The 22,262-nt window shown below is 42.4% G+C and overlaps 1 protein-coding gene across 2 annotated transcripts in view; it reads left to right on the top strand.

Annotated features, from left to right (window-relative positions):
- The window catches only part of LOC149316118 (copine-5), a 197,545-nt gene that overhangs the window by 96,676 nt on the left and 78,607 nt on the right, over positions 1–22,262 (top strand). For both annotated transcript variants that reach the window (XM_089514838.1, XM_089514839.1), the window contains 4 exons: positions 675–734; positions 5,422–5,485; positions 14,892–14,995; positions 17,838–17,942. In XM_089514838.1, coding sequence (XP_089370964.1) covers positions 675–734; positions 5,422–5,485; positions 14,892–14,995; positions 17,838–17,942 — 333 coding nt within the window. The remainder of the gene's footprint in view (positions 1–674; positions 735–5,421; positions 5,486–14,891; positions 14,996–17,837; positions 17,943–22,262) is intronic.

Here is a 22,262-nt window from a genome sequence, read left to right on the forward strand (position 1 = left end):
CTCAGACTGATGCCAGGGTAAAGCTTGCTTTGTCTGAACTACCTTGTATTGGTATCTTCCATGTTAACATATTTGCATAAAGAAATGCTGGTCAATATGTCATAACCAAACACATACTGCCTGTATTCTTTTTTTATTATTTCAGACTGAAATATCCAAGATTGTCTGTCTGTCTGTCTGTCTGTCTGTCTGTCTATCATTAAAGTCATAGGCACAGGTAAAATGATCAGGTAAAAACCAGCAGTATTGAGAGGGCTAAATGTAATGATTTCAAAACATCAAGCAGAGCAAAGATTTGATGGAACAAATTAGTTTTCAAGTGGTCAGAATGCCATCAAGAATGGGGCAGGCAGAATATATAACATAATATGAAGACAAGAGATTAAAATCAACACAGGCTATCATCTGGGCTTGCTTTTGTTGGACTATGACTTCTAGAATTTTCCAGCATCCCAAAACCAACCTGGCCACTGCTGTGCTGTTTGTGAAATACTGGGGTTGTAGTCCAATAAAGCAACTTTTTCAGGCTCCGACTCTGATCATCTTTTGGTCAAGAATGAACAGAAAATGATGTAAGGATACCTAAGGAGACAATCACCCACTCTAAAATTGTAACAGAACAGTGCGGTATTAGTAGGAAAAAACTTTTCCTTTCCTTTCTTTTCTTATTCCAGGATGGGAGCATTTACATTACATTCAAAAACTGGGAAGCCCATGCCATCTGTCTCCAATGGGTAAGTCCTGCTCTTACTTATTCTTGTAGTAACCCTGAAATTTTTTTTACAGTTGATTAGCAGAGAACTATGTATTAAAGAACCAAGAGATGTAGAGGGGTGGGAGAAAGATGACTACTAAATCCAGCACTCACTTGGCACATTGCACCCACTGCAAACATTCAATATAGCTTGTACGAGGAGTTTTTCTTGCAAAATGGTTGGCACATCCCTAACAAAACAACTCTTCATATATGTCACTCTAAGCCTGATACTGACAGGGAGAGTGAACCAAAGTAGTTCTTTCATGATTGTAATGGAATTCTGCATTTCAGCTTTGCCAGGCAGTTTGCATACTACAAAATGTTGGCATAAGTCTCCATCAGTGCTGTCACAGCCATGACAGTTCAAATGTTTATACCGACTTTGCACATGGTAAAGATCAGACCATTATTTTTAGCTCTTCTTTTCAGTGTTCAGAATGCACAATGATTCTTACACATTTATAGTCACAATAGATGGCTTTGGATTTCATGTAATCGCAGGGAAGAAAGAGGAGAGAGTGCAAGTCCTATTATCCCTGTGTAACTTCCAAGGGAATTAATGCCAAAATAGTTTCAGATGCTAGATGGCAAGCACCGGATGGGGCACCCACCAACATGCTTCTTCTCTTTCCTAGATACATAACAATCCCAAACCATAAGCTCAGAGATAGTTTTGTCTCCTAGATGGGTTTTCTAAATCAGGAGTGGGATTCATGAAGCTCACCAGATGCTGTGGGACTACAACTCCCAGAATTCCTCACCATAGAAACAGGATAAATTGTTACTGTATGTTGGTAAAATATACAGACATACTTGGAAATTATACCTGTGAGTGAACAATTTTTGCAGCAGGAGGTATTCAGTGCCCCCTTCTACAAGGTCTCTGCCCTAATATGCAGCAGCTGGCATCTCTCTATCTTTTATTGGCAATGGGGGTGTGTCCAGGCTTATTCTGGCTGCTCTTGAGCACCACAGGGGAACAAACATGGGAGGGGGAGAGGATGCTCTATGGCCAAGAGGATCCTAAATTAGCCAAAGCACCCTCAAGCTGACCAGGGGCTGGGGAGACAATGCTGCACCCAGTGGAGTCCCAACTGTTGTTATGCATCCATGAAAACAGCTGATAGAAAGGGCAGCCTTCAATGCCTCCCTCAAGTATGCTGGTAGGGAATTTTACTCTGCTATGTTACACTCTCTCAGCTGCAGAGGAAGGCAGAGGCAACCCCCATCTGAACAAACCTTGTCATGAAAACCGCATGATAGGGTTGCCTTTCAGTCCTCATAAGCTGGAAACAACTTGAAGGCACACAACAACAATGATGCAGGGCTGGTGAGGTTTACAATCCAGCAACATTTGGAAATTCACATGATTCCCACCCCTGATCTAAATGCAAAACCCTGTTCTCAACATCACACTTACATTATCTCCATTCTCTGATTGTTGTTTAATTTAAAAGACATGAAAGACATTGAAACATTCAGCTATGCAGAAACATAACAGAGGATACATACAATCAGGAGGTGTAGATAGCAAATATTCAGATAATGGATGTAGTTGAGTCATGTAGCAGCACTTAAAACATTTTTCCCAGGCTGAATTACACACAATCTTAGATCCCACTAAGCAATGGAACTTACTCCCAAATAAGTGATAGGATTCCAGTCCATATAATTCAACAAATCTTCACATGTTGGCTGCTTAAAAAGAAAGAAAGAAAATCAAACCCCGTTTGCTCCAGGTGCATGGCAAATAAATGGTCTCAGTCCATTACCACCACAACAAACTAGGACTTTGTACACTACTCCACTCCATTCTGTACAGGTTGAAAGGTAATGTGCAAATACCACAAGTTCCAACCTATCTCCATAGCAAATGATTTAGGTGATACACTTGGCATATGCAAACTATGGAAAGATTGTGTTCATAAAGGCCTTTTTAATCCCACAACCTAAAGGGAATAGGGTCAGGTATTCAGAGTACAGAAGGATAAAGCCATGGCACTTTGGTTTTAGACTGTATGGAAAGCCATCTACAGAACAGAAGATGTACGGATTTATCTACTGTGATGTGTCTTTCATCCTGAATGTGCTTTTTTTTATTTGTTGATTCTGCCTTTACAGCTCAATCTGTTTTTTTATGAAAGCTAGTTCTTTCTTTGAGTTGCTGGAGAACTGAAATGATATTTTAGGTAGTGTGTTTGATGTAGTGTATGAATTTTTGTAATTTACATTTCTGGCCTGGAAAAGGTCATGTCAGTTGCCTACTGCCTACTCTTAATTACAAACCCCATAGAACAAATAGACTTGTCATCTAGCTTGCAAGATGAATTTGGTTTGACACCTTATTACTCTGGCAGATCTCCTGTGGTTATGAAGCTGAATGGACAGAATGATGGTTAATCACAAAGCTGACTAAAAATTTCCTTCCAAAAATGTAGATCATAAAAAAAGATGAAAGAAAAACAAAAATTGAAATAAATCTCTTTCTTTTGTTTTTGCTCTAGGGCAAATTCTAGCTCTTGTAGAATCATAGAATCATAGGTGGGTTATAAACCGCCGCTTTGAGGTGGTCTGCCGCCGCCGCCGTTTGCTCTGTGTGGGAGCCGCAGCAACCACACCGCGCGGCTCCCGCACGGACCGAAAAAGAAGCTCCAAAATGGAGCTTCTTTAAGCGTCGCCTCTGTGATGTCGCGAGGCGCCAAGGGCGCATTCGCGATGTCACAGATGCCGCGACATGTTCAGACGCACAGCGTCCTATACGTAAAGATGGCGCCAGCCGTGTGGAACGGCCGGTGCCATATTGTATGAACAGAGTCCGTATTAGAGCCAGGGGCGTCTAGAAGAGACGCCCCTTTTTTAAAATGGGATGTCCTGTGGACGTCCCAAGTGGCGGTTTGTAACCCGCCATAGAATCATAGAATCATAGAGTTGGAAGAGACCGCAAGGGCCATCCAGTCCAACCCCCTGCCATGCAGGAAATCCAAATCAAAGCATCCCTGACAAATGGCCATCCAGCCTCTGTTTAAAGACCTCCAAGGAAGGAGACTCTATCACCCTCTGAGGGAGTGCATTCCACTGTCGAACAGCCCTTACTGTCAGGAAGTTCCTCCTAATGTTCAGGTGGAATCTCTTTTCCTGTAGCTTGCATCCATTGTTCCGGGTCCTGTTCTCTGGAGCAGCAGCAAACAAGCTTGCTCCCTCTTCAACATGACATCCTTTCAAATATTTAAACAGGGCTATCATATCACCTCTTAACCTTCTTTTCTCCGGGCTAAACATCCCCAGCTCCCTAAGTCGTTCCTCATAGGGCATGGTTTCCAGACCCTTCACCATTTTTGTCACCCTCCTTTGGACACGCTCCAGTTTCTCAATGTCCTTTCTGAATTGTGGCGCCTCAATGTCCTGCATACATGTGCTCTTAAACTAAATACTGCAGTTGGCCTGAAACTGTGCAAGTTCAATTGGGGGTACACTTTGGCCAGAAGCATCTACTTTAGTTCACTGTTACTCTGTTACTATGGTGGCTGATTCTCTGAACTCACTTTTTCAATTAAATCAATTTTAATTTATTTAAAATATGTCTGTCTGTAGCCAAATTTCCAAGGAGTTTTACAGAACAGTGATAACATTAATGCACCTCCCTGCCCAGAAATATAACAATAAATAGAAAATGATCACAATCCGATAGAAAAAGGAACAGAAAAGTACAGTCACAGCTCTAGTTTTCTATGGACTTTTTCACATGTGGGCCTATGTGCCTCCCTCCCAAAAATGGCTAAAGTGCTGGCATCACAGAGAAGCAAGTCTGTTGAGAATTGCTGTCATACTCAAGCACAACACGGATTTAAATCCACATTAAAGTGGGCCCAGTTCGCACTGTATCATCAAATGGGGGCAGACAAATCCCCATTGCCACCCAAAAAATAACTTTTCTGCGCATGCTCTGGCTGTCATTTCCACAACCCCCCATGCTCCAGGAGGGGAAGGGTGGCTGACTTTGGCTCTGAAAGACAACCCCACATCCATGGCAGCGGGGAGCCTGGCCACTGCGCTCCTCTGCCTCCCCCTCCTCCCCCTCTTTCTAGCTGAGAGAGTGTGACTGTGTGCAGCGGTGGGTGGCAGGGCTGGGAAGGGGAGCCAGGTGACGTGAGCACTGGTTCCTTGCATTGCTCAGGGGTGACGCCTCAGCCGACGCCGCATCGGAGTACCGGCAACACATGGTGAAGGCCTCCTGCAGGGTCCTTTGGTGCAGTGATTCCCTCAGCAGGAATGGCCCAAGTGGCCTTGGAGGCAGCTGGGTGGAGGGTCAGTGCTGCCATGAAAGAGCTGGGAGCTGCTTAGGCAGCGGAGGAGGTGGTGGTGTTAACAGTGGCCAGGAGGCTCTTGCCGGCCCTGGGTAGGAACACTGCTGCCCTTGGGGAGATCCGAAACTGTGGGACCTATAACTAATCACTTTTTCAAGTACGTTTCAAGCTCGGAAACTGTCTAAAACCTGACATGGATTCACCATCTCCCTGATGTGGAAGTCACTGACTAGAACCAATAAATGTATGCAATCATGTACATAATATTGTATTGGGAGTAGGTTGGATAATGTCTCTGAAGCCATCTTTTTCTCTCCATCTCCTTACCAATTGCTGAAAATCTTTTCTTTCTTCTTGCAGAGGAATTCCAGGGAAGAAGTGTGGCACCATAATTCTTTCTGCTGAGGAACTGGGTAACTGCAGAGTGAGTTATTTATGTACTGTTTGAATCACAGAACCGTAGAATCGTAGAGTTGGAAGAGACTACAAGGGCCATCCAGTCTAACCCCCTGCCATGCAGGAGATCTAAATCATAGCATCCTCAACAGATGGCCATCCAGCCTCTGTTTAAAGATCTCCAAGGAGGGAGACTCCACCACTCTCTGAGGGGGTGTATTCTACTGTTGAACAACCCTTACTGTCAGAAAGTTCCTCCTAATGTTGAGCTGGTATCTCTTTCCCTGTAGGTTGCATCCATTGTTCTGAGTCCTGTTCTCTGGAGCAGCTGAAAACAAGCTTGTTCTCTCCTCAGTATGACATCCCTTCAAATATTTAAACAGGGCTATTATATCACCTCTTAACCGTCTCTTCTCCAGGCAAAACATCCCAGCTCCCTAAGTCATTCCTCACAGGACATGGTTTCCAGACCCTTCACCATTTTATTCGCCTTCCTTTGGACACACTCCAGTTTTCCAATTCTTTTTGAATTGTGGTGCCCAGAAATGGACACAATATTCCAGGTGAGGCCTAACCAAACCAAAGCTTTTGACCAGGTCATTGCTCTCAGGAAAAGCCAAGAAAACTCCAACTTGGAGCGGTCTTGAGATCAAAAGACCAAAGCACTTTTGGAAACTTTGGCAGCATTCTGCCAAACACACCCTTTATATGTTTTAATGACACATCCAGTCAGCACCCATCAGTCTGGGCAGTGATGAGGAATTATAGGTCAGTGTCCACATTTGTGCTACATTACAATCTAGCAGAGCTTGACTAGAAACTCACTTTGGAAGCCCTGACTTTGTATGAACCATAGGTTAAGCACATGCAAAAGGAGGTGTTCTATCCAATAACTGTCTCATATAAAGGTTCCTAGTATGTGTGCTGCCACTGAACCTAGAAGGTTTGCCAGCATGATAGAGACCTTGGAATCTTGTTGGTAGGTACTAGAATGTGCTAGTAGGTACTAAAAGGGCACGTGAAAGTCTCCATTTCTTTTGCCTTCTTTGCCTTGGTCTAGGTCTCACCTGTGTTCTCATCTCACCCTTGATACCTATTGGATTGTGAGAGTGATTTTTCTCCATACAACAGAATTTATAACTCTTTTTTTCTGCATTGTTTCTGCATTTTATGCACTCATTTTTATATTGCTTTTCCCCACTGAAAAGAACCTTTGCTCATTATTTCAATTACTGCATTTTTAGCCTTCTGCATTTTTAAAAGGTGTGTAGGTTTTGTATTTACTTTTTTCTAGCTCCAAAGTATACCACAAGTGTTCAAAATGTGTAGATTTCAAAGACAAGGTGTGCTTTGTCTTTTAATGAGTCATGTGAGGTATGAAAGAGATGATTTCATCTTGATTTCAAACCCAAGAAAATTCTTTCCCACCCTTATTGTTGGCATGATACACAGACTGGTGCATGGATTAAGCGCATTGAAATAAAGCAGGACATATATAGAACATAAATCCATGGGCAGACAAACTGCCCATGATCAGCATCACATTTAAACTGGAACTTGCTGGAGATGACAGGACAGGACAGTATGTTGTAGCAACAGGATAAATTGTTCTGTAGGGGTTCAGCAGAGACTAGCAATATTCTTATGCACAGAAACAAACTTTGGAGCTCCAGGGAGCCATACAGTTGCAATGAGAGATTCAGTTCCCTTCCTCTCATTATTGCTCTGGGGAGAGAATACTCCAACATAAGCTTTGTATTTACAACAGTTGGTGGCCAAGCATTCCCCTTAAAAGCTCTTGGAGCTAGAATTGAGATTACAGCTGTCACCAGCTAAAGTGTGGTCTCAGCTGGAAGTTAAGAGATCAACTTCATTCTAAAGGACAAACAAGGCCAACTACCAAGAACTGATGTATGTGTGAAAAGACTGACTGTGCAGAGAGATAGGTCTGATACCTAAACTACAAGGAATGGGATATCTGGGAAGAGGGAGCACATATTAAACTGTTCTTGGAGCAGTGTGGATGAATTACGGCAGTATCAGAAATGTTTCTTCACAAATGTTGGGGTAGTTTCCCCCTCATTTGATTAATTAGGAATAAGGTTGCAAGGACATGCCCATATTTGGGATGACGTGGTGCCAAGTTCAGATAACACACCAGGGGAAAAACGTCATCTACAGGTTTAAAATAAATGTTATCTGCATCCATTTCCTTGGATGTTGTTGTTGTTGTTGTGTGCCTTCAAGTCATTTCTAACTTATGTCAACCCTATCACAGGGTTTTCTTGGCAAGGTTTATTCAGAGGAGGGTTGTCATTGTCTTTCCCTGAGGCTGAGAGCATGTGATTTGCTCAAGGTCACCCAGTGGGTTTCATGGCCAAGCAGGGATGCCTGGGTTCAAATCCCCACTCTACCATGATGTTTCCTGGATGATCTTGAGGCAATTACTTCCAGCCTTACCTACTTCACAGGATTATTGTGAGGATAAAATGGGGAATGTCTTTGTATGTACACTTGCCTTTTCACTATAAATCTGCTTGCAAGGTGAGCAACATTTAAAAAAAAAAGCAATTAATTAGTTTCCAATCACATAAACATCCAGCTCCTAGTCCATCTTCTTCAGCATAGTTCTGCAGTCTTCGGCCCATCATGTTGTAAAGCTGAACATTCTTCAAAACATTTTCCCTTTCCTTTCTAGTCCTGCAAAGATGTCTCTTCACTGAAATCTGCATTTTTTTTTAAATGATAAGACACTTTCATTGGATTGAGAGGATTCATTGACCATGCTGCAAGTCTTCAAAGGTTACAATCTTCCTCTGCTACCACCACAGTAGCTGCCTCTGCTAAAGCTATCATTGAACTATGGCAGTAAATATGCTTCCTCTATTGTGCAGGAGGTTGCCAGAGCAAAGAGACCCATGAGATCAATGAAACAGAGTGTCCTCTGTTGCTGAGACAAAAGGGAAGACTGTACTTTTTAGAAGAAATAGTACTTTCAGTGGCATATATTTTTGGTGGCATATTTGCACTGGTGGTCAGTTCAGCAAGGGGTGAGGCTGGGGACTCCACAAAGAAAGGGAGAGTTGGGGACTGCAGATAGCCTGTGGGCATGGCATTGGTTGGAGCTCAGGAAAATCGCCAGTGGTGGCCGATAGCTTCTCTGTCAATGGGTCAGTGAATTCACTCCAGGTTTCAATCTGAATTTAAAAGAAGCTATCCCAGGTGCTGAAACTATCTGGGGATATGATTCAGTACTCTGCGCAGTACTTTCAGCATTCAGTCTAAAGCCCTGACTCAGTGCTAGGGAATCATGGGAATTGTAGTTTGTTGTGGCACCAGAGCTCTCCAACAGAGAAGGCTAAATGTCTCACAAAACTACAGTTCCCAGAATTACCTAGCACTGAGCCAGGGCAGTTAAAGCGGTCTCAAACTCAATTATTTCTGCAATATGTTTTGGACCACTGACCATAGGCAGCTGCTTCTGCCAATCCTTGGCTGAAGGATTCTGGACATTGTATTTTCCAAACATCATTTTTCCAAGCTGTTCTAATACACACACACACACACACACACACACACACACCGCTTCTTCAGCATAAGGAGCTTGAAAAGTGTCCTCCAACTCATTTTTCCTGCCAAGGATAATTTCCACGCATGAAGCACGAAGCTCCTCTGAGTCACTTCAACCACGAACTTGGGTTGTGAGAGAGAAGCAGAAGGGGAAACTCCATGCTATGCAACTGGCAAGCCTGCACCTTCTTGAACTCTATCATCAAGTATCAGTTGCTCACTACAGGTTCAGAATCTCTCCACTTGCTGAGACCAGCTTGCTGCTGACACCAAACAGAACAAAACAGCACAGTTGGTATATATCTTTCAGGAGAAACACAGGCCTGTCTAGACAACCAGCAAAGGCAGACTCCTTCATTCTCTTTCTCTCCCACATACAGAAATGAAAGCAAACAGTATCACTGTAATTTTTCTCACCTCCTCTCAACCCCATTTTTGACATCCAGAGAGGAGGGGTGAGATCTTAATTTCTTGCCTACACAAACCAATGCAGTCTTTTCCTCACTCATGTACACTCGTGTTGACTTCCCACGACTTAAAAAAATGCATACAGCTCAACTCTTTCTCACATATGCATTCAAGTCCAGGTCTTCATGTGCACATAAAGGCTTGTGCAAATGACTGCATACTCCAAATAATTTTAAGCCACATACATACACACACTATAGTGATTTACAACATCCAGACTATGTATTAAGGTAACAGCTTTAATAGGCCAGCCTGTCCTACAGCACAAAATGATTTGTAGACATGTGGGGGCATAGAGCCCTTTGTCAAATGCAAACAGATCTAGCATCCTAAAAGCATGCACAGTATTTTATGCCAGAGTATGCAGTTGGCCTAGTAATGTATTACAATACTTTGCTTTCTGGTCAGTTGGGTTGCCTCTGTGTTCTCTACAATGTTTTGTGGTTCCTTTTGCTTTTGCTGTTCAGTCTGCACAGACATAGGCATCCACAACCTACTGCCTCAAATATATTACAGTGTGGACACCTCTTTGGCTCAGTGGATGCTCCCAGTCTGATTATTGTGCATGCAGTTTCTGACACTAATGTCTGTTCAGAATTTCAGGGTGCGCTTGAATGCATTCAAAGCAGCCCACCATCTGTTGTGCTATAACAGGAATTTAACACCCATTTCGATCTGAACTAACGGAGACACAAACACTTAGCTATGCGTGAACAGTTTTACAGCCTGTGCTAGGAGTTGGCTTAACTCTATCTGGAAAAGGGCAGTGTTGGGGATTATCTGTCCATCTTCCATCTTTTGCCATTTTCTGTTGGTGATGGCTTGCTGACTTTATGGTCACTCCAAGAGATTCATGCATAACCAAGCCAGATGGCAGGCTGAGGTTTGCACTGGCACATAATGGGGAGAATACTGTTGGGCTGTGCCCAGGGCTGCCCAACCATTAAGCAGAGTGAGGCAGTTGCCTCAGGAGACAGATGCTGTATGTTCTGTTCATCTCTGTTGGGCCACAGAGCTGTATGTTCAAGCAGTCTGTGGCAAAAAGCTAATCTGTTATTCCTCAAGTGGCATGAAGACATACTATTCTCCCATCAGTACCATAATAAGATTCAACTGCCAGTCTAGTCAGATTCTATAGGTGGGATAGGCTGTCTTTGCTTCAGGCAGAAAAATGTTTTGGGCAAGCTCTGGGCACACTGTTTCAGTATGGTTCTTGTCTCCTCCCATTGATCTCAAACTATATAAATCTAGACAAAATGAGAAATGTGGGGCTGTGATGCCTTGGCTGGCTGTTATCTGGCTTCCTTTTAAAAATGCTTTTGTAACATTTATACCCCTCACAGCCATCTCACTCCAATAGCTAGAAATGCTCTCTGAGTAAATTACATTTCAATGTTCTTCTTCTTCTTTTTAAATAGATCCTGCCATCAGGTTTAAATCCTAAAAAGACATAACAAAAAGAGAAAGTGGCTATAGAGAGAAAAGCAAAATCCCCCACTCTAATCTAGCAAATTAACAACTCTACATGTCTGCTGTGGTTCCTTTCTACAAAGAGTCTGTCTTCTTTTTTTTCAGTAAACATATTCATATGGTAGAACAGTGCTGCCTTTTGCCAGTGGAGGTCTCATGATCGGCTCTTAGCTGAGTTTCCAAGTCAAGCTATTTAGATAAAGTGGGATTTGAACTTCTTTGTAGTTAAAGTTAGAAAATCTCTGCCTAATGCTGTTCCGTTTCACAAACTCACCTTGTTTTTGTCAGTGTGTTGTTTTAAGTCAACCAGAATTACTTCATTTCATTCTTTGGCCTTGGTTCCCTTTCTGGTCTGAGAATGAGGACTTTGACAGCAGGAGTGATAAAGCCCTCAGTTTCTAGTTTTGTCAGCTTTGTAGCTGTTCATTCACAAGGCCATGCCAACTCATGTTCACATTAATGAGTGAAGGTGTGGTAGTTTGTTTTACAAACAAAACAAAAAAAACTTCACAAAAATCAATATATAAATATGTGATCTTGAATATATTTTCTCATGCATTTTGTACATTTACAAACATATTGTATATAATAGTTTGGAGCAGTGGTGTCACTAGGGAGTGTGGGGATGAGGATCACCTCAGAGAAGGGTAACACCTGGTGGAGCACTGTCCATACCAAGACACCACCTCCAGCCACCCCAAATGTGCCCCACACATCTGTGATGCCATGCATAGGGAATTAGGGCTTGGGCAAGTTATCTTTTTTGGACACCAGTTTCCAGAATATCCTAGTCAGCATGGCTACTAGGAGCTTTAATCCAAAAATAGTAACATTTTCAAGGACTAGAACGGATGCCGTGCCATGGGATTTATCTACCACTGCACTTTGACTTTTTGCCCAATTCAGTAGGAATATCTCTCCCCCCTTTGGTGTCACTTGGACTCCTTTTCTTCGGAGGTCTTAAAACAGAGTGTGGCTGGCTATCTTTTGAGACTGCCTTACTTGTAATTCCTGCATGGTAGCAGGTTGAACTAGATGCCCCTTAAGTTATAATTCTATGACTTCTCACATAAATTTCTTTTGGGACCAGTGTTCTTGTACATAATCCAGTTTCACATCAAAGTACTCCACCCCCACATTTGAGTTCTAAGGCATCCTTCTTCACTGCACACCTTCTTCAGTCATTCTATCTTTCAGTCTTCACCTTCAATCTTCCATACATGGTGATGGGAAATATATGGCTTGGATGATCCTAACTTTAGTGTTCATTTATATATCTTTGCACTTTAGAATCATAGAATCATAGAATTGGAAGAGAGCACAAGGGCCATCCAGTCCAACCCCCTGCCATGCAGGAAATCACAATCAAAGCATCCCCGACAGATGGCCATCCATCCTCTGTTTGAAGAACTCTAAGGAAGGAGACTCCACTACAGTTTGTTCCACTGTCGAACAGCCCTTACTCTCAGGAAGTTCCTCCTAATGTTGAGGTGGAATATCTTTTCCTGGAGCTTGCATCCATTGTTCTGTGTTCTAGTCTCTGGAGATAATTCTTTATCTAATTTGTATAATCTAGCTAATCTGACAGATTAGTTACCTGTAAAGTATCTGTAAAGTCCTTTAAAGATCTCCCCTACTCTGCTGCCATCTTACCTGAATCAGTAATGTCATTGGGCCATAATCAAAGAAATGTGAAAGAAGAGACATTTCTTTTATACTTGATATTCTGAACACTTTTATGTACTTCAGCATGCTTGAGATTTGAAACTGTTGAGAATATTATTCTGCACCCTGCTGTATCACTTCAGTATTCATCCCCAGTGGATTTTCTTGTCCCTCTACCTGCTGTGCTGCTGCAGTCACTAAGGGGATATTGGTGCTACTGTGAAAACCAATTCTCTTGAAACTCCCTTTAGTAAGCATGAAAAAGGGGGAAAGGCAGACATTTCATGTTCAAAAGAATCAAGCTGTTTCTCTGCAACTGGATTATCGCTGCTATTGAGCTTTCAACCCTTATGCCTGATCTACATTTCTCAGGTACAGCTAGCTTTGTCTAACCTCACACTCTCTGGATTATTGGATTGCAATTATCCCCACCCAGCATGGTTACTGGTAGTTAGGGTGCAACACATCTGGAGGACACTGTCTCAGTAAAGGGTGCTGCAGTGCTTTTCAATGTAACTTCTCAAAAAGCTTTAAGAAATTGTAATGGGTAGATAGATACAAAACAAGAGGGGACCAGCCCAGAAGCCCCCTCCTCATGAGGGGAGAATAGAGTCTGGAATAGAGCTGGGCTACACTGATTTCTCTCAATATGCTTTCTTCTTGAAGCTGTACTCCATTTCACTCAGCTACTATGGCCAGAAAGATTAAATGCCAATTGTTCCTACCTTTTCCTACCAATGATGGATAAACTGATTACTGCCTGCATCAGCAGTAGCCAAGCCATTTTTCAGAGGAACTGAATTGAATTCACAAAGAAGAAGACCTGGAGAAAGTTACTTTGGGAAACTACAACTAGCAGACATCCCAAGCCGGCATAGCCACTGAGAGTTGTACGTAGTTCATCATTTCTGGAGGGTATCAAGTTGGGGATAGTGTGGTTGTGGGATTTTGGGAGTTGTAACCTTTGAAAAAGAGTTTTTTCTTCAAGCTCTGAAAACAGCATGTAAATTTACCCCATTCTTCCCTGTCTAGTACTGGAGAAAGTTTCTTGTCAAGTATCCCAGGATCTCAGTTGACCTTCCATCTTCTCATATGTTACACTTACTGGGCAATTCAAGTTTCCTAAGATTTCAGCCTTTGTTTAGGAAACAAAATATTTAAATATCAAAAATATCAAAGCAAACCTATTAAAGATTAACTTTCATTTGCAGAGTAGCAGGGAAAAAACCCAGTCTGATGCTTCTTCCTGAGAACTGAAAGTGACTAAAAAACAAACAAGACAGGTAGCTTGTGATTAATGGAAGGTTTGCTAATGGCTTGAATTTACATATACATGGGGAGCCTACATCCTAACTAGCTAATGAATAGATCAGGAAAAGGAAGAATTCTTTAGTTTCACCATCTTTCTGAAAACGAGGTGTGGGAGTAAGAGATGGCAAGCGACAGGAAGAGAAGAATCTCTTTGTCTGTGTAAATTCTGAAAAGGAAGCAACCTAAAGTGCATGGTTTGTTTATTTGGTTACAAAAAGTATTTATGGCCATGTAATTCACTGCTAGCAGGGAGTAAATGGGAGGTTTTAAATGAGGAAAGAAAGCAGAGTTTGACATGCAGGAAATACTATGCTATCTAAAATCCCACTTGATCTAAATAGCAAAGAGAGAATGCTGAAATTTTCCAACAACATTCAGATACTCACATCTTATTTGATAAGGCTGCTAGATTACATTTGAGATAAGGCTCCTGTAGAATCATAGAATCATAGAACTGGAAGAGACCACAAAGATCATATGCTGTAGCACTATGCCATGCAGGAATACACAATCAAAGCACTCCCAGCAAATGCCATCCAGCCTCTGTTAGAAACCTCCAGTTATAGAGACTCCATCACACTCTGAGGCAGCGTATTCCAAGCAGAATATTAATTTCAGTCCTTAACAGCCCCCAACCCCCTGAACTTAAAAAAATCAGCACAATTTTAGGAACATTTTTGCCCCACAAACCATGCAGAAAGTTCCCCAAAAGCATGGAACTTGAAAAAATACCCCCTTCCCATCCCCACAGCCACCTCAGAACCCCATGCTACTACAAAATACTTATTTCCTCTCCAGTCCCTCTCAAAATGGTGTCAGGAAAGGACCCCTGCTGTTGCCCTACTGCCTATACAACTGCTACAACCTATACCACCATTCTACTGTCCATATGTTGCTGTGGTAGTTCAGCAACATTGTTTAAAACTATCTTTTCTGCTTCCATTTCCAAGGATGTGGCCACCATGCAATTCTGTGCCAACAAACTGGACAAGAAAGATTTCTTTGGAAAATCCGACCCCTTCATGGTGTTTTACAGAAGCAATGAGGATGGGACGTAAGTACCAGGGCTTTTAGTGTTCTAGCAGGAATTTTTTTGAGATCATAACATGGTCGGATTCATTGACTTCTAGTAAAACTTTCTCTCAAGCAATTTTTATCAAGAAGCATGAAATATTTCCTTGATAAAGGTTTTCTGGTCAATGCAGTAGGAACCATAGTCATTATACAGTCGGCCCTCCATATTCATGGCCTTGTGACTCATTGTTTCAATTATTCACAAGGTCAAGGCTGCTAATATGGGCATTCCTCCTCCCTTTCCCTGACAGATCTCTCCTTGGGCTGCTCAGGGAGAGATCAGGGAGGCAAAGGCAGGACCCTTCTCCTCCCCGATCCTCTCCTTGGGCTGCCCAGAGAAAGGATCGGGGAGGCAAAGGGTCTCGGAAGGGCCAAGGCACCTCTTGCCTTCTCCTCCTCGATCCCCTCCTTGGGCTGCCCAGGGAAAGGATCCGGGAGGAGAAAGGGCAGGGAGCCAATTAAAGGGACAGGAGGGTGGGGGGAAAGGAGCTTGCAGCACTGCTCCTCTTCCCCTGCTCACCCTTCCATTTAATTGGCTTCTAAGTGTGGGGCGGAATTATTCGTGATTTTTCTATATTCACGGAGGTCTCATTCCCCTAAACCCCACAAATATGGAGGGAGGACTGTACTGTTGTAGGGGTTTTTGCTTATTTTTGTTTTCATTTCCAAGAATGAAGAATTTCACAAGGTCTTTCTCCCCTGCTGAGTGAGATCTCAAGAGGTTTTGCACATTTCTGATGATTTTTCACGTTTGCAATTGATCACTTTTTCCCAGTAGAGTTTCTTGATGTGTCAAGAAAAAAAATGCAATTATTTTTGTATTCCTCTTTGGGGCCCTCTTTTATTTTAAATTATGTATGATCCTATCAAAGTATCAGCCCATCATTTGGCTCAAAATACTTTGTACTACAACAGGAATAGCTCACATTGGCATAGCAACCCAATCCAACTACCATATCCACTACATAACTGGAAATATTGCTTCTTTCTTCCTCCATTAGTAAGTCTACTAAGATGCTAATATCCTGGAATTTCATGTTGGCCAAGAGGAGAGACTTTCACCCCCATGATCAAATACTGTCTCTAGAATGTTAGTTGTAAAAAGGCTAATAACTTTTGAGTGGTTATTTACAAGGTTGTTGTATTAATACATCTTCTATTGTAAAGTCATGAAAAATCTGATACATGATAGCATGGTGTTGACGCCTCCTCTTAAACAGTCTGTACCTGCCAATCTAAAAATGTGTGTATTTTACATATTTATGGGGAAATCAGCACTCCTGGAGAATACTGTCCAAAAATAAAATGAGGTGGAAAAGAGGCAATATGAAGGGGAGAGTATTCAGCTCAGTCAGGATGGGAAAGTACCTTTCAGCATTCTCATCCTTGTGATTGTTATAGGCTGCTCTGGGAGAAATTAATTGCCAGATGTACTAAAAAAAAATGATTGACAGTGGACTTCATGTGCCTTACTTACTTACTGTTACTCAGTCACTAAAGACTGTCCTCTTAGAAGCATTTCTCATCTGCATTTCAAGTAACTAAATTAGATAAAGAGTAGACTGGAGCTTGGAAAAGTTCATTTGGGGACTACAGCTCCCAGAATCTATTAGCTAGCATGAGGATTCTGGGAACTCTAGTTCAAAAGTAATATTCTCACTCTCTTACCAGGATCCTGAAGTAGTGGTGCAGGAACTATGCTAATGAAAATACATGTCTAAGGGGAAAGAACAATATACTCAGTTCTAATCTTCTAAGAGATGCGGTGGCTTAGTGCTTAAGATGCCAGTTTTGATGATCAGAAGATTGGAAGGTTGGTAGTTCGAGGCCCGAATGCTGCATGATGGAGTGAGCTCCCATCACTAGTCCCAGCTTCTGCCAGCCTAGCAATTCAAAAGCATGCAAATACAAGTAGGTAAATAGATACCACTTAAGTGGGAAGGTAACAGTGTTCAGTGCAGTCATGCTGGCCACATGACCACCAGAGCAGTCCTTGGACAACACTGGCTCTTCGGCTTAGAAATGGAGATGAGCACTGCTCCCTACAGTCAATTACGATTAGACATTCATGTCAAGGGACTACCTTTACCTTTAATCTTCTATGAAGAAGGATTGTTTGTGTTTGCTATTAATATATTTCCTATATTGCTTCTGCACTCTTTTGAAGGCATGATAACTCATGGATCCCATGTCAGTGGGGTGGTGAAGCAGCTCTAGGTTTTGAAAATGCGGGAAGGAGCTATCCAATGTGCTGAACATTACCTTTTCAATCTCAGGCCCGTAGCTAGGCTGAGACAACCGGGGCACCCCCGGGGCCCCCAGCCAAAGGGAGCCCCAAAGAGATGTGGCTCCTTTGTCCACCGCAACAGAGGCACCATAAGCGCCCTGGAGCAGTGCTGTGATGTCCCTCATGTGCTGTGCCATTTGGATACGGTGCACGAGCCACGTCATCGATGCGCACCCCATGTAAATGGCGGTGTGCGAGGATTGTGCCCACAGCACACGGTAGGACTCGGGAGCATGCAAACACTCCACCCTTCGGAGAATCTGCCCCAGGGCCCCTAAAGACCTAGCTATGAGCCTGTTCAATCTGTCAGCTAAAACCTAAGACTGATTCACTGTTCCACTGGCTAGCTTTTAAAAGTGATCCATTTTGGTGTTGATCCAATCGTATACCGTTATGCCATACAACAACCTTACATCCATGATAGTTTGGAGAATAATGTTTAGGAGGCTATAATTTCTTTGTTTTTTGTTATCTAACCAGTGCAGTCTCAAGGTGGCAAATTTCTCATTAAACTGTTGGTTTTTAATCCTGCCAGATTTACCATCTGCCACAAAACAGAAGTGGTGAAGAACACTCTGAATCCTGTATGGCAGTCCTTTGCTATCCCTGTGCGAGCTCTGTGCAATGGAGACTATGACAGGTACAGACTCTTTAATGTTAGACTCAGCTTAACAGCTGGGTTTGCATATCCATGGGGTGAGGGTGGGGAGATGTGAAGATGACAGAGATAATCAGTGTTGTGTGTGACTTGGATCCAAAAAAAGTCATATACAAAACATACAAAGAAACATCTCTCCTTCGGAGCAAATTTGAATTGTGGAAGGTCCTCAAAATATAAGCCCATCCTTTGGCCAGGATATTTTGCATTACAGGAATAGCTCACAATAAGAGATCAATTCTGCTCAGTTGTGTCCAGCCACCTAAGACATGGTGGCTCAGTGGTTAAGACAATGATGATTGCAAAATCAGGGTGGGGGATTTGGGGGTATAGTCTTTAAAAAGGTTTTTCCCCAAGTACTGGTAATTGTTTTTCTGACTCCTTTCTTTGCCCTGTGAATATGTAATCCAACAAACATTGCTGACAAGGCCAGTTAAGTTGTTTCCTATCTAAGTGTCTCATCTGTTGAGGAGGAAATTAATCAAGTTAACTGATTCAATAAGGTTGCCTCCAGACCGTAATGTTGAAATAACTTGTTACAAATAATGAGTCAATTGTAATTTATCTCTTTTTCCATAACTAAGGTATAAGAACATTATATTACAGTTGTAGCTTTATTTAACTTCACTTGGTTCAACTGCTGGCTCATATTTTGCCATGTGCTGCTACCTCTTGTTCTGTTGTGAACATGGAGGTGATGACAAGATGAATGGAAGAAAAGTATGCATTTACCACAGGTCACCAATAAACACAGAATTTTCTTTTTTATATACTGTATGTAAATATAATTTTAATGAATTCTTCAGTAAATTACATAAAAGACAAAATGAAAAAGAAAAAAAAGAAACACACAGTAGATATAACAATATCAAAATCAGACACTGTTAAATCATTCATTATACATATATTCAAAATACTTACATCTTTTAACTCAAAAAGGATATTACCTTAGGATCTTCTTTCTTCTACTTTCTATGCTCTTACTGATGCCATTCACTTTACTTCAAAATAACTTGGCTATCCCACCCTGTTGTTCCTTTTCCTCTAACCTCTTCCCTTCTATTTTCCTTTCTCCATCTTATCCCTCCCCCCCTCCTTCTTATACCTACTCAAACCATTTGCTACCTGCTATAACCATTTTTATCTCTTCCTTGATACATAGGTGACTTTAGGTTCCTTTCACTCTAAACTTGAAGTTTCCCTTCCTACATACAGTACATACATACATTTAATTAAATTAAAAAGCACAGAATTTTCCATAGCCAATGAGATTGGTGCTCTGCCCTATACACTTTGTCATACTGAGAACAGTGACACAAACAATAACCTGACTGGGAATGTCAAAGCAAATCAGAAATGCTGGATCTCCAGCTTTTTCCAAATAAGACGGCTCTTGTTCTGTCAGCATTATTGAAGAGACAGAAGTGGAGGTGGTGAGTGGTGAGCAGACTCCCCTCAGGAAAGCAAGCTGCTTCCTCCTCACAGAACAGAAATGTACTTAAGGAGTGATTGATGGATGAAAATGAACTGAAAGGTCTGATTGGAGAAGCCCCCAGAGATGGATTATTTGTTATATTCGCAAAAGTCGCTACCACTCCTCTGCCTAAATCTTCAGAAAAGGTCAGTCGTAATTCAAAAGAGATAGTTTTGCTGGTGTGGGATTGACAGTCATGTTAATCAAAGTAATAAGGGCACCTCAAACACAGGAATGCCAATTATAGGGGAAATGACTGAGCCCATTACCCTGTGCAATATACTCTTCCTTCAACTTGATGTCATCATGAAAAACACAATACAATCCAGTCTTTGCATTTATGTGAGCTTATACAGTTGCTCCTCCTAACTTGCAGATCATAGATCCACGCCATTGATTACCCGCAGAGAGGCGACCTCTGCTGTCTTCAAAGGTACGCGCACTCAGTGCGTGCACCCAGGGGAGTGCCCCATTGAAGCCTATGAGGCCTATGAGGCTTGAATATGCACAAGCCTCCGTTTGTGTGTGTGTGTGTGGGGGGGGGGGGGTCCAGAACGGATTCCCCACGAAAACAGAGGGCCAACTGTACTTGCATCTGTGGGAGCTGTTCTTTACTTACATAGTGTTCACCCATGTGGATCCTACAATATTTACTGTTAAGAGCTCAGTTCGTCGGCACATGTACAAAACTGTCGTCCACATCACTTGTTCCAGACAATTAAATGCAAACAAACTTCAGTGTAAACGGGAGGAAAATGTAAGCATTCTTCCCCCTGCCACCATTCAGGCTACTGGCAAGAAAATGTTATTTCCTAGAACAGGATTGGGGAATTTATTACTGTTGTTGGACCATGTCTTCCATCAGGCTAGTGCTGATGGGAGTTGCAGTCCAGTCCTCCAAGTTAAGGAAGTAGAACACTGAATCCTAAGCCACTGTACTAGTGTTCAATGTATCTTGTTACCCAAAAGGCTGGAGTCCCAGGAGGGCACCCACAAATTAATGTGTTTTAGGGGAATTTTATTAGCTCAAATTATGTTTTGGCCAGGGCAACGGATGGCCTTGGGATTGCAACCCTATGTATAATGGTTCCAAATCACACAGAACTCCAGAGGCCATTCCAAATGGGGTTTGTAGTTTTATTAAGGAAATAATCAACACTCACACAAGCACACACTCTCACGCACATACAAAAACTAATGAAAAAAAGATTGAAAAAGGTGAATAGTGGAGGCCTTGCTAATCGTGTTACTGTACCGAGCTTAAAGAGTAGTTCAAATCGATGGGCATCCAGAACAGAGAGGACTCAATAGCCACTAAAACAAGTGGGATGGCTGACTTATTGAGGTGCTTAGTCAAACTGACAGAGTGTCTGCCTGCTTACGAACTAGACCAAATTGCTAATGCCCAGGTGGTGGCATATATACCCAAAATCATATTCTGGGGCAGTGTTCTTCAGAGTGAATTGATTGACTTTCTGCTAAATGGTTTTCCAGGAGGATAAGAATGGTTGGAAGCTGTAGTGAATGTTCAGATGACTGGTGTGAATATTTCAGACAAAGCAAACACCTTGCTGCCAGAGAAGGGTCCTTTGTCTGTGTATGCACAGCCGTCTCCTTCGGCTAAAGACCCATAATTGTACTCCATAGACAAAAGGGATTATTCTAATGTCTTGGGTGATCTCATTGTAGTGGGTGTCTTCCTTCCTTCCTTGCTGGAGCCAACTGGATTATGGCCAAATTTCTGCCTTGGGGTTGTCTTTGCAGGTCACCCATTAGTCACTCTCTTACTGTTGTTTCTAATATTAGATTGATGTCAAATATGAGAGGGGTGAGAAAGAGATCTAGGAGTCTTAGTAGACCACAAGTTGAACATGAATCACACTGTGATGTGCCAGCTAAAAAGGCCAATGCAATTCTAGGCTGCATCAATAGAAGTATAGTGTTTAGATCAAGGGAAGTAATAGCGCCATTCTATTCTGCCTTGGTCAGGCCTCACCTAGAATACTGTGTCCAGTTCTGGGCACCACAATTCAAAAAGGATGGTGAGAAACTGGAGCGTGTCCAAAGGAGGGCGACCAAAATGGTGAAGGGTCTAAAAACCATGCCTTATGAGGAGAGACTTAGGGAGCTGGGTATGTTTAGCCTTGAGAAGAGATAGTTAAGAGGTGATATGATAGCCTTGTTTAAATATTTGAAAGGATTTCATATTGAGGATGGAGCAAGCTTGTTTTCTGCTGCTCCAGAGAATAGGACCCGGAACAATGGATGCAAGCTACAGGAAAAGAGATTCCAGCTCAACATTAGGAGGAATTTCCTGACAGTAACAGCTGTTAGACAGTGGAACACATTCCCCTGGAGTGTGGTGGAGTCTTCTTCCTTTGAGGTCTTTAAACAGAGGCTGAATGGCCATCTGTCAGGAAGGCTTTGATTGTGAGTTTCTGCATGGCAGGGGGTTGGACTGGATGGCTCTTGTGGCTCTTCAAACTCTGTGATTCTGTGATTCTAAGAGAGGGAGGCTTCCATGCAGCCCCAGAGAGTAAAGGGATTCCCTTTACCCTCTCGAGGCTGTTTGACAGCGAAGTTCCACCATGCTGCCTTGCCCCAGGCTCAAACTGCTAACATAATCACCACACAACAGAAGACAATTTCTGCTTGCTTCCTTTCTTTTCCCACCTTCTTGTCCTGTCAGAGGAATGGGGAAGAGAATGGAAGAATAATGTGGCAGTGCTACCTCTGTGCAATAGCAACTGGAGCCTGCAAGGTAGGATGAGGTTCCAGCCAGTTTCAATCTTCTTGCACATCTTCCTGCTTCTTCACCACTGTCACAC

This window comes from Sceloporus occidentalis, unplaced genomic scaffold (assembly GCF_023333645.1).
Source record: "Sceloporus occidentalis isolate IW3139 unplaced genomic scaffold, rSceOcc1.0.p SCAF_3, whole genome shotgun sequence".
NCBI lineage: Eukaryota > Metazoa > Chordata > Lepidosauria > Squamata > Phrynosomatidae > Sceloporus > Sceloporus occidentalis.